Source organism: Schistocerca piceifrons, chromosome 11 (assembly GCF_021461385.2).
Source record: "Schistocerca piceifrons isolate TAMUIC-IGC-003096 chromosome 11, iqSchPice1.1, whole genome shotgun sequence".
NCBI lineage: Eukaryota > Metazoa > Arthropoda > Insecta > Orthoptera > Acrididae > Schistocerca > Schistocerca piceifrons.
Genome location: NC_060148.1, coordinates 31,208,622 through 31,226,081, shown reverse-complemented (window position 1 = coordinate 31,226,081; position 17,460 = coordinate 31,208,622). Strand labels below are relative to the sequence as shown.

General features: G+C 38.3%; 1 protein-coding gene across 1 annotated transcript in view; it reads right to left on the bottom strand.

The window, feature by feature from the left end:
- Positions 1–6,943: 6,943 nt before the first annotated feature.
- The window catches only part of LOC124720446 (coiled-coil domain-containing protein AGAP005037), a 992,798-nt gene continuing 982,281 nt past the window's right edge, over positions 6,944–17,460 (bottom strand). The window contains exon 20 of the mRNA XM_047245796.1: positions 6,944–14,461. Within this exon, the coding sequence (XP_047101752.1) occupies positions 13,199–14,461 (1,263 nt within the window). The 3' untranslated portion in view covers positions 6,944–13,198. The remainder of the gene's footprint in view (positions 14,462–17,460) is intronic.

Sequence of the window (17,460 nt, the reverse complement as noted above, 5' to 3'; positions counted from 1 at the left end):
CTTCTCCATGTTCACAGTTTTGACCCTTGTAAGTATCCCAATTTTATTAGATTGTTCTTAGAGTTGCCAATGCCCATTTGTAACCTGATCAGTGATCATCATGTGGTCTTGTGTGTGTTGTGTCCAGCTGGTGAGCATTCTACTGGCTTTGCCCCTTATGTACTTATCTCTGATGCCCACAATTTTTCACTGACTTCCTTGGGCGATGTATTTAGTGCAAATGCTGACTGTGAAAAGCTCATCCTAGGTCATGGTGGAGTATGTCCGTGTAGTTGGTATAATCAGTTTTCTTCCTTTTGGCATTTGCAGCTACTTTTCAGCATATTTCAGGAGGAGCAATACCTGCCACGCAGCACAGTTCATCAACAGGTGGTGGTTTCAGGCATCCAGTAACTACCTTTTCAGTTTCATTAAGGGCTACATCTACTTGAACGGCATATCTGTGAATATAGAAGGAATATCTGGAACCAAAAAGGAATTGCTCCAAAGTCAATGTCAATAATACCAGTGTGGTATCTTATGCGCCCAGGAGACTCGTAGGGACACAAATCAAAGATCAAAGGTACAACGCATCAGTCTTGTAATAGACAGAACCCATCAGGAATATCGTAATGGAGTATTTGTTAAACATGCCTTATTGATGCTTTCTACAGCATCTACTGAGGAAGCTAGTACTGAAACCTTGAATGATGAGCTAAATGACTATTATGAAAAAGATAGATGGTTACTCACCATATAGTGGAGAGGTTGAGTCTCAGATAGGCGCAAGAAAAAGACTGCTAAACAAATAAGCTTTTGAATCAAAGGTCTTCTTCAGAATTAGACAACACACACACACACAAACAAACACACACACACACACACACACACACACACACACACACACACACACACACACACACTCACGTAAACATCAGTCATACACATGTGACCACTATTTTGGCTGCCAAGGCCAGTTACGTTTGCATGAATGTGTCTGCATACTGTCTAATTCAAAAGGCCTACTGGCTAAAAGCTTATTTGTTCAGCAGTCTTTTTCTTGTACCTGCCTGAGACTCAACATTTCCATTATGTGGTAAGTAGCAAGCTATTCTTTTCATAATAGTCACTGTTCCATCTTGGATTTTCCATTGTTTGAGCTAAATGACTGTGTAGTCAACTCAATATACAAACCACCTAGTGCACCATTAACCACTAACATGGTCTGATAACCCATTTGTTGGCTACATCCTCATACACAAAAATGTTTGTTATTAAGGTGCTAGTTTCATATGGGAAAGTACACATCTAAAATTACACAGTATGTGTTATGTGAAGTTTCTGTGTCATGCTTTTGTTGAGACATCCTGAAAAAGTTAATGCTGAAGTCACCACAAATTATCATTTGTCTTCTTTTGTCGGACAGATGACATAACAGTGTTTCAAATTTTTGTAAGGGCTTCTGAAAATTTCCTACTGATGATCTGTAAATTGTGTTGTTGAGCAGTATGACTTTACATGCATGTACACATTGTTCTGTGTAGAAATACTTGTGCCTGTAGTTCTGAATTTGTGATCATTTCTTACATGACAACTCTTCCTGTCTCTCTATTGTTTCTGCAAGAGAAAACAGCTAATTTGCAATCTTCACCATTTAAAATTTCTGTTCCTATATTTATATGGTGCTCAGACATGCAAAGTACAGGACAATTCAGAAAGAACGCCACAATTTTGAAAATCAAGAAGAAAAGGAGATCTACGCTCTTTCTTTCATCTATGGTAGGAAGCTCTTAAGTTTCATTTGGTCGCTAAGAGGACTATTGGCCATGTAACCTTCATTTCTGTTGTTAGTGCAAAGATGGTGACTGCTCAACAAAATGCATTTTGTGTTATCGAGTATGGCAGAAATGAATCGGTGACAGTTGTTCAACACACATTTCAACCAAGTATGGGGCTGAACCTCCTGATAGGTGGTGTATCGTATGTTGGTATAGGACAATTCACAAAGAAAGGATGTTTGTGCAAAGGTGAAAGTTCCAGACAGCCACGCACGAGCGAAGAAAATGTTGGCCACATTCAGGAAGAATTTGCTCACAGTCCAGCAAAATTGGCTGTCCAAGCTGCCAGAGAGCTGCAAATTCCGTAATCAACCATTTGGTGAGTCCTATGGAAAAGGTTAGTAATGAAACCTTATCGTCTACAATTGGTTTGAGCCCTTTCCAAAGGTGATAAGGTGAAAAGAAATGAGTTCTGGAAGTCTGTCTGTGAGCAAATGGAAATAGATAACCAGTTCATTTCAAAGCTAGTGTTTAGTCATGAAGCAACATGTCAAGTTTTTGGTCCTTTCCTCTTCAAAGGTGCAACTGTAACTGCGAAAATCCATTTGGAAATGTTGCAGAATTGGCTGTTCCCTCATATCAAAGAAAAAGCACATCAATTCATATTTCAGGAGGATGGGGCCAACCCCACTGGCATTTATCTGTCCATGCCTATTGAACGAAAGGTACCCATAGCAATGGATTAGTCGCCAGGCAGCTCCATGACAGAGCACTTCATCACTGGCCTTCAAGAAGACCTGACCTCAGCCCCTGTGATTTATTTTTATGTAGTTACGTCAAAGATATAGTGTTTGACCACCTCTACCAGCTAATATTGAGGAACTAAAAGAAAGAATAACTGCAGCTATCCAAACTGTTACACTGGAGATACTACAGAGAGTGTGGAATGATTTCAAGTATCGGATTGATGCCACTCAAGAGTCTGTAGAGTGTCATATTGAACATTTATGAACTTGTTTGTCATGTACTCTTCACATTGGTTAATTACCCAAGGTTCCATCATGTTTCTTTGATTAAATACAGTTTTCAAGGTTCTGGTATCCTTTTTGAGTCACCCTGTACTTAACCTGAATTTCCTGTTCCTAGTTTGTTTAGGTGAATGATATGAGTATTAACTTTTGCTTTTAAGTCACCAATACCTTGATAAATTATACTAAATGTACTTCAAATTTCCTCATTCTTGCGGTATTTTGGACTTCAGTTATTCCAATCTTTTTCTGTATTGACATAAAACAGGTGCCCTTCTCACACAAAAAATTACAGGGGTTTTAACTTTTACTGCAGCTGTTGGCCTACACCCCTCCCATGATATTTACCTAACAGCAAGACTTTTCTTTTCCCATCTGACTTCACCTACCTGATGTAACAGATCACCTTTATTATTCAGTCTGTCACTGAATGAGCTTCTTTGCCCCTGCCTCTAGTTCTGCTAGTCTCAATTTTAGCATTTTTCTGTCTCTATAGCAAATCCTACATGCCCATAGAAGAGCTTTACCGCTAGTCTACTGTATTAACACATATGAAAACAGAAGTTACAGTTCCCACAGAACACCCACCCTCTCACCAATGTGCAGCTAAATTCGCATTCCTAATTTATGGCAGAACAGTTGTTAAAGTGAAACTAATATTAAGGAATTAACAAAATTTAAATTGAACTTTAAATTAAGACACAATGATAACAAAAGGACTCCTCTTGAGCGTACTGGTATGTACGCAACTCTTTTCTTTCTCTTATGGATAACTGTTATAAACTGCACAAAAACAAATTTTCATCATCATCTATTTCTACAGTTTCCAGCATGTGGCTGGGTCTGCTTGGAACATGAGCTTCTCCATATTTTCCTGTTCCAGTCCTCTTCACACAGTCATTCACTCCAATGTTCCACCTGTCAATCAGTCTTCCACTAGGCTCCTAGCCTCCTGTTCTCATTTCATAAGCCTGTCTTAGTATCCTGCTAACTACAATTCTTTTAACACATGCATGCCTCATAATCCTGTCTTTTCTATGGACCCTTGCACTCCATTTCTCTCACTGTCACATTCCTTATTCCGAGCATTCTTGTTAGTTCTGTCCTACTTCTCTGAAATTTCATCCCACAAGCCTGTATTCTGTTCATTTACCTCTTCTTCATTACCCACCTTTTCAATGCATATGTGAGTACTGGAGCAAGAACTAATTTTAATTAACTAAAAGATAGTCCACACCTCTATACGAATTCCGATGTATTTCTTAATGTGCAACATGACCAAATTATGCCGAGTGACATGACCAGCTGGGTACAGAATAAACTGCTGTTTCCTACTGATGATGAAATTATACAGATAAACCTTCAGTAAACCGACTACCATGTGTACTAAAGAAAACATGCAATGAATAACATGTAAAATAACACACAAAACAAGAACTTGTATTGGTCACTCGCAAAAAACAAAGAAAAACATTTCTTCTACTCCATAGAAAACTACTGAAAGTATATTGGTATTGAGTATGTGTTATAGAGGGAGAGAACATGTCAACTATAAATGCATACAGGAAAAAATGTAACTTAAAAATCATGTAAATGGTCAGCATCGAGCCATATTTTTCACTGAGAAAGTTCACTATAATTTTAAAACTGGCTTGTTACGCACCATACTGAGAAGTTACAATTATGATCACACACCAGTTAGCATCCTTCTTGGAAATTATTCCTACCATTAGTAACATTTACTGGAAGTCAGAACCATTTCATTCATTGTGACATAATAGGTTTTGTGAGGCACAGCTTCCATGGGCTAGGACCACAAAGGACTGCTCATCTTGTTTTTCACTACTCTGTTTAAAAAATGTTTTGAAGCCTGGCAGTTCAACGTCTGAGCAGTTGCTGAGGAAGTTTTTTTTTATAATAATTTGTTTCCTTATAGGTAGCACTACTGATTTTTGTGTAGCTACATTCTGGATCACTTTATGTACTAGGAAGTTTTAGTCTGATGATATTATGTAATTTAAAAATGGATCATACAAATTAGATACCATCACTAAAACAGCTGAATGGTTTTCTACCATGTTTTATAGTTGTCTAGTACTGACCTTAGTATAACATGTTTACTGTTAGGCATTTTCCATACTGCTTTGTATTATTTACTCATTACAAACTATGGTGACATTGATAGCATGTATAATGCTTGCACATGAATTCAAGTGTTTATAAAATGTAACAATATCAGTTCCAGTAAAATGGAGAGACAGAAGTATACAGTGCAAAACTGAGATCTTTCTTTACTCTTAAAAACATAAACATGTTACATTTTAAGAAGTTATTAGGATGGCAAAAGAAAGTGTCATCTTTTTTCTTAAATTCATTAGGATACTGAATTTTATTTATCAAATTCAGGGATAATTAATTTCTGACAAGGTATGATTAAATGACTTGGGATTTCTTAGCAGTTAGTTTTATGTCAGGTTTACATGTATTCAGAAAACTTGTTGCACACTTTATACATTTATTAAGGATTTTTACTGTTCCTTGTGCATGTGGAATGTGGAGGGGATGACTACTCATATGCCCCTGTGTGAGCATATTTTCGTCAACTTGCGTAAGTTTCAACAGGTGGTGGATCCTATAAATCACACTCTCCTCAAGAAGGTTTGGAAAGAGACAGTACAAAAATTTTAGAATGTGATTTCAGTACTAGTTCTAATGTATGGATCAGAGACTTGGACTCTGTCAATGTAGGATTGAAGAAGCAGAGATGAGACTCCTAGATTCGCTTGTTACAAAGTTATGTGAGAAAATTAATAATGAGATTAGAATTGAACTGGGTGTCAAAAGTATATGTTACAAAATAAAGAAGTGCAGAAAGAAATGCACGAACACATTCAAAGGATGTCATTGAATGAATACCTTAATTAATATACAACATACACCTTAGGAAAAAGGAATGTTGGGGAAGATCAGTTGCAGTCTCCTTGAAACTGAATCGCCAGGAATGAATAAACCAAAACTGTATATGACTATAAGCTTTTTAATTTCTTTTAGAATGACGATGAGGTTATTAGAGATGGAGCTCAAGCTCGGCCTACATAAGAATGAGAAAGGAAGTGGGCCATCACTCCCAAAGGAACCATCACAGCATTTCCATGGAGTGATTAAGGGAAATCATGGAAAAGATGGCCGGATGGGGATCTGACCTGTCCTCACAAATGCGAATCCAGTGTGCTAACCGCAGCACCACCTCACACTGAAAAAATCCTAATAGATTTGTCTTATTTCTTAAGTACCAGTATTGCAGAGCTAGGGTGCACTTGCATAGCAGAATGCTTTTTGTTTTTTAAGCTACAATGTACAAGCATTGTGAGTCTTGTTCATGTACTGAAATTTGAATATGGTTGCCAACACTTGATGTGAGGAGTATATGCTTACCGACAATAATTTGTCGTGTCTGTCTGTCTGTCTGTCTGAACACACTAAGCTACAAAATAATAGATGAATTTTCATGGGGTTTTTCTCAGGTGGCTTCAGTATAGCTTGAGGAGCTGTATTGCTTTATTTCATCAAAATCTGATCAAAGAAAAAATTGTATTGTGATTTAATGTCTTATCTAAAACTGTCATAACTGCCTGATTCTCTGTTTGAATGTGAAAGTAACTCTGTCTGTTACTTTTTCACAACCAAGACACTGAACTGATTTCAATGAAATTTGGTATGGAGAATACTTGAGGCCTGGGAAAGAAAGTGTGTAATACAGCATGCTTATTGATTTTAAGAATTAGGGAAAATATTTACTCTTTGAAAAAGCTAGTTACTCTTTAACTTTTCATCTTTATCAATTTTGTAAAATGTGCAGATGCAAGCTCCTGCCCTTGCCACTCTGTACACACTGCCCAGCAGCTATGCTGCACATGCCAATGCACTGTGCGATGGGACAGCTTGGGAAGGGGGAGAGCAGGGTGCGCATCATGAACAGTACTTACCTGAACAGGCAGACAGGCGAGAGCAACTGATGTTATTGCACGTACAGTAGTTTACTAACTCCCCCTCACTCATCATAACAAAGCTACTGATATGCAAATGTAGCTGTGGCTAACAGCAAGTCTAAAATAAAGTTTCAACTCTGATGAGAATTAGAAAAGAAATTATATACAGTTTCCATTCAGATGACTCTTTTTTTTACTTGGTTAATTACAAACATTTACAATTAACTCTGAACAACAAGTGAAATTTAATTATAAATTAAAAACATTTTTGGGAGGTTGCTTAACTATCCCAGTATATCTTAAGTCATTTGTTAGGATCTCAACAAACCAAGCGCAGGCACATGACATATTAAATGCAAAACACTAAAGAAGACTGCAGAAACTGAAGCACATAATAATATTTGCAGAAACCATTCCTGTTACATATTAAATATCAGTGGAAAAAGTAGAAAGCACAATGGTGACAAACACACTTTCACAAAAAAAGAGAATATCTAAAGGAATCCTCAAGCACTGAACAGCACTGAAAATATATCTGAGACAATCAGTGATATACTGTCCAATATTTGAAAGACAGTTGTAATATACTGACATGAAAACATGAACACAAACACATTACTTGTTTCATTAAGAAAGAATACAAACAGGGGTGGCTGTTCAGTTATAGTATCATCATCCCAAACTTTATTACACTGTTCTTTTTTTCTTTTTCTTTTTTTAGTTTTAGCACTAGGAAAAACCATAACTTCATTTGGCCACTGGGATTCTAACAAGACAAATTTAATACTTAAGAAATTCACTTTTATTGCAGGAACTCTTGTGTTTCTTTTTTTTGTAGTAAATACACTTATACATTTCTTTTCTGAGTATACATGGTGTTAGGGGGGCTACAACATCACTGAAACCAATATTTTAAGTGTACACTTAAAAACTTTGTATAGAAGTTGCATTATGCTTCAGGATTTAATTTTTGCTTTTATTATCACCTGATACATGGAAGCATTTTCTTTTCCCGAGGGAAACTGCGAACTACTAGTTTTAATGTTGTTCACTGCAGGTACCTAATACCCTTTATGGTCTGAACAAAGCGCATTTGTTAGTCAGTATATCCTACTCCAAAAATAAGGCAACAAAAATATTCACAGGGAAGTTCCTCTTCTGCTTGGTCAGCAGGAGAAATTAATTTGTTTCACAATTTTATTCATCAGCTCAAGCAAGTTGCAACTTTCATTTTCACTGTAAGAAGTACCTGCACTGAAATGGTTTACTTTATACTCAGTGTAAAGAAATCACTGCAGTCTATCAATCAAAGATAGGTCCAACGCAATTCCAAATTAAGTACATTGTGATAATAGTGACAAACTAACCTGAACAAAATACAAGCAAAAATGTTGATTAACTATACCCACATAGAGCATTCAATGTAGAAGACAAACATGATTGAAAATAAGACAAAAAAATTTTCAGTGTTACAAAATAAATAAATAAAAGCTGTTCATGTATAACAAAAAAGGTGAGACCAGAAAATTATTTGGGACATCCTTTCATTTGTGATCACATGCACATGGAATAAAAATTAGTACATTTCTGCAATGGCAAGAAACATGTATGTTCTGAAATAGTTGTGAATTACTGCTGGAGTAAAATAGGGTCACACTTTCATGTATAGAGCAGTTTATGGTTATTGAGCAAATGTTCTCATAGTATCCATGATCCTCACAATCAAATTCCATAAAGTAAGATCAGTGCGGAGTAACTGCAGATCCCTTTACCATAAGTTCTATGTTCACTATTTTTAATCAAATGCTTCACATAAGATACAAAGTATACCTCCAAAGTTGATATTAAAACACGATTACACACAGTTTATGCTCTCTCAGGAGGTGAAACCTACAGAAATAGTTTCTTTTTCAAATCCTTTCAAACAAAATATGAAAGGTCACTGAAATAATTACATAAAAAGAGCGGTCAGATCTAATTTGGTGTATTAGGTGTTGTGTTTATTTAATTCAAAACACATTTTAATAAATGGCAGTTTATGTAACTCTCTTCCTTTACTTTTAAATATTTAAACTAGATGAGAACTTACGTTCTTATGTCACTGACACACTTGTGGAATGCCACAACTTTTCAGTTTCTGAGAAATCCTGACAGAGGACACACCCATGCGACACATTTGCTCGCAAATGATGTGGTAAGGCAAGTTCCTCAATTACATTTTCAATAACTGATGGCAGCTGTCATCAGTTCAGTTTCATACTAGAGTCTTTTTTCAGAATATAAGCTCACTGAGCCTTCCCATATTTTTATGTCCACTTGAGCAACATGAAAAAGACGTGTACTTTTTATAGCCGGTTACAAGAGAAACGAACAAAACTTTATGACAGATGGAATACACTTTTGAGACCTCAGATTACAACAATACAAAAATTAAGCATGTTTAAATTTATTTGTGTCTATGGCTTTGTCCTGCAGCCCTGATAATATATACATAATGACTAAATGTATTTTCAACCATAACCTACAAGACATTGTTATAAGTTTAAGGATAATAATCGATTTATTTCATAACATCCTATGGCCATGGGCATCCTACTTTCAACACAATCACCTTAGCCTGGAGAGCAATTTACTTCCAGCATCCCACCAGAATCTGCATGAAATCACTTAAGTACAATTCATATCATATTCTTCTGCCAAAGCAAAATCACTTCATACAATTTCTTTCAGTAATAACACTTATTTTTTTCCTCATCTTTGGTTATAATTTAATCACACAATATTTACAATGGAAAGAAGTAGGGAGTGGAATGGGATGGGGAGTGTGAAGTCAACAATTCATTTGTTGTCCCAGTTTCCTGACTGCCAGTTTTTATCGTAATCCCCTGCAATTATTTAGTGGATTGTAGCAACTATAACACCCTGAACATAGTTAAATAGTTGCCTTACATATCACTTGACTGAAGGACTACCAATAGTAAATATTACATCATCTTACACAGAAAGAAACATGAGATAGTTGGCACAGTTCTATTTTACAGCCCTCCACCCGTAATCAGGCATAACAGTTTCTTATATGGTACAGAGGTTCTAACATTTTTTGGTATTAAATCTTAATGTAAAACAAAGCAGATATTTTCCTGTCTTTCCAGGTGATATATTTCTTACAAACTGCAAGCTAAACATGATGATAAATATACAGATAAAACTTCAGAGAGAATGTCAGGAAAAGAGCGATAGAAAGTGAGAGATGCCTATAATTATTATATTCATTAATTTAATATAGAGATGTACAAACATCTGAAATTTATGAGTTTCATTAAGGTGAGGCCTCCATTCACAAAATGACTCTTAATTAACAGTTGATAGTACCACAGATACTGAACTACAGAAATGGTGTTCACAAATTTACGTATTTACATCTTTGCAAAAAAGTGAAATGCCAATCCAGAGATTCTTCATGTACTGTAACAATTACTCACTGATACATTACAAGCACAGAAATTATCAACTAATAACAGTCTCATGATTTACAATTCTATCTGGGGTCACTATGCTCATTTCTGCCACATGCTTCTTAATACATTGATCTGAAAAAACCTTCTATAGATACTGGTATTTAGTACTGCAATGGTGGCTTACATTTGGAAGAAGAATGATGCATACAACAGTGGTGAGAGAGTGTGAATTTGGTCTGCACAAAGCTTTATTAAGGTGATAGGCTGGTCTGCAACATTTTATTGGCCACAATCAAATCATAATATGACACAGTCAGTATAGTAGTCAGTAGTGACTTCTGGACAGACACATGTATTTGCTTGTTTCAGAAGCTCATTTGATGATATTCTTCACACCAAGGGTTGTAATGTGCCACTGAAATGAGGTAAAGTGAATGCATGAAGGCAATTTGAAATAATGCATGAAAGTTACTACTTCTCACTGTTGTGACAGTGGAGGGGAAGCAAGAAAATGAAACCAGTTGCAGGTTCACAGCACTCACCTGTTAACAGCTAATACGTGACACACAGATGATTTAGTACTGTAAGAAGACAATTAACAAAAGCACAAAATCAACAAGACAATCACTTTGCCAACAGGATACGAATCTCCAGCCTAAAATATCCTCAGAAATGACCACATAAAAATAGCTGTAGTCATCACATTTCTTTTACAGATATTTTCTCTTCCTCACAGAATTCAATAGCAAAAACACAACCCACAGTAGTTGTGAACACCCTGAGCAGAAAATACAACAATGAAAACTAAGAAATAGTATACAAGAAACAGTCAGTTTTCCACTATGCTGTAGAATTTCAAAAGCTCAACATCTTACCACTGCAAAGTGCAACACTATAGCTATTCAGCCATCACATACTTGGAATAATCTGTTAATGTAAACAAAGATAGTGTTGTAACCATAATTACGAATTTGCAATGCTTATGCTCTTTTTTTTTTTTTTAAAAAATGATAAACATATGAGAGAAAGCAGAACTGTGACAGAGATTGTGGGGTAGTACTGGGGGGTGGGTAGGAGTGGAGAAAGTAGGATTTTGGAATGTAGTAGAACAAGTATGATGAACCCACCATGTACAATTGACTCAAAGACACTTAAAAAAAAAGGTTCCTACAGAAACCTAACAATAAAACAGAGATACAAAACAATCTGTCAATTCTGGGATTGGTCAATCTTCTTGAATTATTCCCAACACATATCATCTTGGTTGCTTCTTATTCATTTACAAAGCAGTGCTTGAATACAGATAACATCACTGACCGGTTCTCAGCTTTCCTCTGTTCAAAGGGAATAACTGTAACAAAATAATTATGGCACAAAATTAACTTTCCCTGAGTCTGTATATGCCAAGTATACAGTCGAGAAAGTGGCTGTCATCGTAAATAATGAAATGATAATAATAAGAGTAAAAATTGTATCACTTATAAAGTGAGTGCAACACACTCTTTTCAAAGTGGAAAATGTTAATATAGCATCTCCAGTGCTGTTAATACTTGTGTTACCAATATGGTATGCATAACGAGAGAATGTGTTTATGGTTGTTTAACAGTTGGTGCAAGAAAGACAAACTAACTGCTCTACAAGCTTTTTACATTTTGTCACCAGAAATAAAACTAAGCTTCATAGAACTGGTTACTTTTTCATCAGCATTAGTTCAAATGGCCATGATAGCTTCTACACATATGATAGCCTGTCAGGGATGGGATATGTTGGCTTCTTCACATTGTGTGCGATAAACTACATTAAATGAAGTAGCTTTGAATAAGGCAGCACAGACCAGTCTTACTATAGTAGTAAATTCATAGCCTGCAGACTAGAATGTATTTCTCACACTGATGCTCCAAATGTGTGGCTGAGACAATAATAATAATATTTCATTTTTATGGAGGAAGATTTTCAAATCCTTTGATGATTAAAGTAGGAAGGGCTTATTTCTAGAAAACCTACAGTAATGTATTATGATTTTACAAATGACAAGAGTTCTTCTAACTGGCTTTATGATGTTACTTTTTAAAAGGAAATGAATGTGTGTATGAGTATTCTGCACGCTCCTTTAGAAAGTTATTATTGCTTCTACTGGAATGTGAATGTGTAATGAGTTCTGATCTGTGACTAGTATAATATGTGCTTGCCAACATACATGGCAGGAAACTTGGAAATCAAGATTATAATTGGTTGGCAATTCAAGTTACAAACTATTAAAAAGGTATAAAAAGGACAGACTATATGGTTCAGGTAATTCACTTATAGAATTCAAGATGGTGGTGATGTTTACTACAATGTACAAAATTAACTGAGACTCAGAGCCATGAATCATGTTACTGACCAGTTAAAAAGACTGGAACAGAAATTTCATCAAAACTAAGAACCAAAGGAAAATTAACTTGGGAAAATTTTGAATCTATTCCACTCATCGCGACAGGTGGTCCTTATCAACCTGGGATCTGAGTGGCCTGCACAAGTCCACTGAATGTACTGGAACTGTAAATCCTGCATGTAACTATTGACCAGCCACACTGCATTTGTGTGTGTTAGGGAAAAAGAAATGAACAAGATGAAAATTGGAATAGGAAATATGGAAAACTAGCACTTGATGCAGATTTAAAATGTTACCAGTTGCTCCAAGTAAAGACTTGTTGAAAACAACAATCATATTCATGCTCTAATACATGATTACCTATGGCTGGTGTTTACTCTTTGTTAATGGAGGACTGTTATGTGGCAGTGGATGATTTCACTCCTGTTGTTCCCCATGAACAGCAGAGGAGAACAAATATTAAATCAGGCTTCTTAGCCATAGTGCTGCACTTTCACCATTCTATTACCTACTGTTACACATGCATTTATTTTTCATGGGTGGTAACACTAGAAATCAAGTCAGGAGGCAGCTCCAGACAGTCCCTGAGGGGTCACAGAATGTCTGTCTCGTATATTTTGCCGGTCATCGCAGGAGTCGTCGTTGTGGCTGGGGCAGCTGTTGACGGCACAGTATCTGATGTGGAAGCTGGAGGTTTCTCCTGCTGCTGCTGCTGTTGTTGTTGTTGTTGGACACTGGTCCTGGGCTGTGGGACTGGTGTGGCAGCAGACGGAGGAGCTGAGGCGAGGTGTGTGAGTGACCCGGACATGGTGGCGAGGCCAGCCCCAAGGCCCATCTTCGCGAGGAGGTTGCTCTCACTGCCTGTCTTCTTCAGGAGGAGGAGGTCAGGTGTAGCACCACCTGCAGGCGGCACGACGGCCAAGGTTGCTGCACCACCCCTCTGCAGCTGCTGCAGGCGGGCGTACTGTTCCTGCAGAGCTCGCTGCTTCCTGAGCAGCTCCTGGTGACGTTGCTCCAACAATTCCTTCCTCCCTCGTGCCGCTACAGCTGCTGCCGCCACTTGCTGGGCCGTCTGTGGCTGCTGTGGAGTTGACTGCTGGGAGATGAGACCCTCCTGTGAGTTTACTGACTCGCAGCTGGAGCTGTTGCTGGCAGGATCGAAGCGCTGCCGACCCTCGGTGGATGACGAGAGGTCCATTCCGGAGTCTGGTGCCAGGGACAGGGCAGTGCCACTCCCACCTCGTGCGGGTTCCCTGAGGCTGCCCCGCCCAGGCGCACCCCTTCTCAGTGTACCTGCCGACCCTGCACTGCCGTGCTGGGCCCTCGGCGGCAGTGAGGGGCTGGTGGGCGATGCCAGAGGTGACCGTGACGATGTTCGCGGAGGAGGAGGGGGCGGAACTCGCCTGCCAGCGAGCTGCGAGAGCAGCTCCGCATTGCGTTCAGGGACGGGTGGCTTTGGAGAGACAGGAGGTGGGCGCTGTTGCTGCTGTGACGAATCTGTAAGTGTGCCTCCCATGCCCCCGGCAGATACCTGCAGCCGTGAGACGAGGCCAGACTGGCCGCTTCCATCACCTGCACTGTCGGAGCTGCTCGGATAGGAGTGTAGTCGGCGGAGCCCTACGCCGCCTGGTGTGGACGTCAGGGAAGTGCTGGAATCGACACTACCCTTGCGTCCGGTCTCACCGAGGCTCGAGGAGCCCACTCCTGTAGGAGGGGGCGGGCGAGCAAATGTCTGCAGTTCGTCTAGCAGAGCGTCGAGTGCGTTCTCCGGACGGGCGCGAGAGGCGTCGTCCCCGATGGCACGTCCGCCGCCGACGGTGGCCGCCATGACACCGCGCGCTGGAACGGTGCAGGCCTGCTCGTGTCGAGGGAGGAGGAGTGTGAGCAGGAGGTGGCAGTTTGTGTCGTCATGGAGAATGAGGCGATGGACAGGAGTAAAGGAGATTTTGTGAAATTGTCAAATTGAAAAGTTTGTCGGAGAAGGATTTACAGTAAATTGTAAGGGATAGGATGGGCAAAGAAGAATAGAAATAATATCAGGTTTGATTCAAGAGTGATGCAACAAATAAAAAATAGCGATTCAGTTCAGAAATAGTAAGTGGACAAAAGTTGAGAAGTTCATATTTGCAGTTTGACACAGATGATGTGAAATAGTGTGAATTGAGCATGCAGAAATAAAAAAAAAAGTGACAACACTTATAGAAGAGTTATATATTGTGAACAAAATATTTGGCAATAAAATGTTCATATTATATCAAAGAATCAGAAGATTGCAGCACGGATGAAGCAGACCGTGACAAAATGTGGCCACATAAAGGCGTGCGCAACGAAATTGTGATAATTTCAGCAAATGACCCCGTCAATTCCATTGAGCAATTGCCATCAAAGGCCAGATGAGGTTACATGTTAGTTTGTATACATATATATTTATATATTATTCAGGCCAGTATAGAGAAATGGACAGAAATTTCATTTGCATAAAGTTTTAACAGTTATAAAAATTTAAAGATTGCCATTATACGAGTATATAAAGACAATTGACATTAATTCCAGCACCCGAAATTGAGCAATCAGATGCACCATTTTTGGTAAACCAGGCATCAATTGGTTTCACATAATGAGAAATTAAGAAATGGACGTCCATCATGCAACAGATAGGGCCCAAATCAATTCCCAATTGAGCAACCACATATAATGATAATGTAATTGAAACAGTTCAACAACATCAGTTTCATGAAGAAAGAGATCAAACATGATGCAAAATTGTACAGCAGAAATGAAGTTGTAAAAGACAGAGTCATATTTTAATGATATTAATGTTTCCGCATTTAATTAAAATTTGTGCATAAAGTAATAGAAATTTGCAACACATTTTTTCAATAGGGAGTTAGATAGCGAATTACATGACAAAATGTGATTCACGACATAAAGTGATACGAGAATATCAGAGTCGAGTTAAATTTTGAGACAAAAGGGTGATAGATGATTGTCAGTATAATTAATGAGGCAATATTCATAGTAATATATTCATATGTATATATAGGGATAAAAATTTTCATTTGTCAAAATGTGCAATAAATTACAAGTCATTGACATAAATTATAGTGAGAAAAGAGGGATTTGAATCAATAGTGACAACGGTAATGAATAACTCAAAGTTTGAAGGGTGCACCAAAACGAGCAGTCAATTTTGGAGGTGTGAAAAGACCAGATTGTGGAAAAGAATAGATTAGAAGGGGAATTGAAAAAAAATTGGGATGAATTAAAGTTACACCACAGTCCACCGTATAGACAATTATTGGTAGCGGTGATGGTGATGGCACCAACATTCGTCAGCAGACGAATCGTCATTGCCATCATCACAGAAATCGGCGTCACCATCAAAATGACGGTGGTTCCCATCGACGTAAGGTGTCGACGGGACAGACCGTCGTCAGAGAGGCGGAGGGGTTGGTGACAGTGGGGTGGCCCACCCATCACGGTAGCGGTCGAGGGTGAGTCGCACGTGGTGGTCACAGCATTCAGCACAGTGGGGAGTCGCATCACCCGGCCACCAGTAGTGGCAGTCGGCGGATGGAGGGGGGTACACAGGGCCAGAAGGGCCAGGGGGCCACGGCCCGCACGCCCAACCACACCGCCCGCAGGGAGAGTGCAGTGATGGGTGTGGCACAAGAGTGAAAGGTGCGTGGGAAGACAGATTTCCCAGTGCAGTGACAAGGGCACATCGATAAACGTGGATGTCGATGCCATTCGGCGACAGTGAGTCCAGTGATTTAGTGTGGCAGATAAAGTTAGCAGACACATAATGAAGTTGTGGAAGGCAAAAAATAAAAAGAATGTCCAAATCAAAATTAATGTTGAAATGAAGTTTTCAATAACAAACAAAGAAGACAGAGGTAATGAAGTAAGTTTAATACAGAGTTTAGAAGAAGGTTCCAGAATAAGAAAAGCATTTCACACAGTAACACGGAAATATTTATTGGTATCATGAGTATTTGCAGTGGAGACAGGAAATGGAAGGAAAGTGAGAAAAAGAAGAGAGAAAAAGAAAATTATAAGATTAGCTGTGTAGGGGAAGTGTAAATTCATTTTTTTTCTCTAAAAAGAAATGTACTTTTCCAAACTGATACCTCACAACATATGCTATCCATTGTGATACACACAAAAATTATTCAATTCAAAATTACTATTGATTATTAATCAATTTGCATTTTTTCAGATGTAAGACATTTCTATTTCCCTAAAACAAACTGTGCAGAAATATTTCCAATACCTCAGGCAGTTTTTTAATGAAGTGGTAATTTTTCTGCCAATAAAAATGCCACACCTATACAAATATAACCAATTTTGTATGAAAAGAGAGAAAAAAGCAAAATGAAATTTTCAGTAATACCAAGCACAAAGTATCAGAGAAATTATGAGTGCAATGACTAGAAAAACATTACAGTCAAGTTCATGCCATAACGTAAAATATGTATATGTAATATCTATCATGTCAGTCTGTATAGAAAAGAATGGTGTATTCAGTGGGTTCTCATTCATTTTCTGTCCCAATATGTTTACACTTTAGCAACTTGACTTTGCCACTTTTGTGATTTTTAGGTGGACTGTTATTGTTACTGACATGGATTCTTACCTCTAGGAGTCACTGAGAAGCAGTAAGCATGAGCTGAATCTCAATAATGGGCAGTATGATTGATCAATTAACATCTTACTGGGAAAAACTGTTGAAGAACAATCTGGTTCTGGAGCACTGCAGCTGCATACATTAATGTGTACCATGAACTAGGTCCTGGAATATGACAACTCCATATTTAATGTCGAAAATACATCAGTAGCTCTTCCATCTATCAT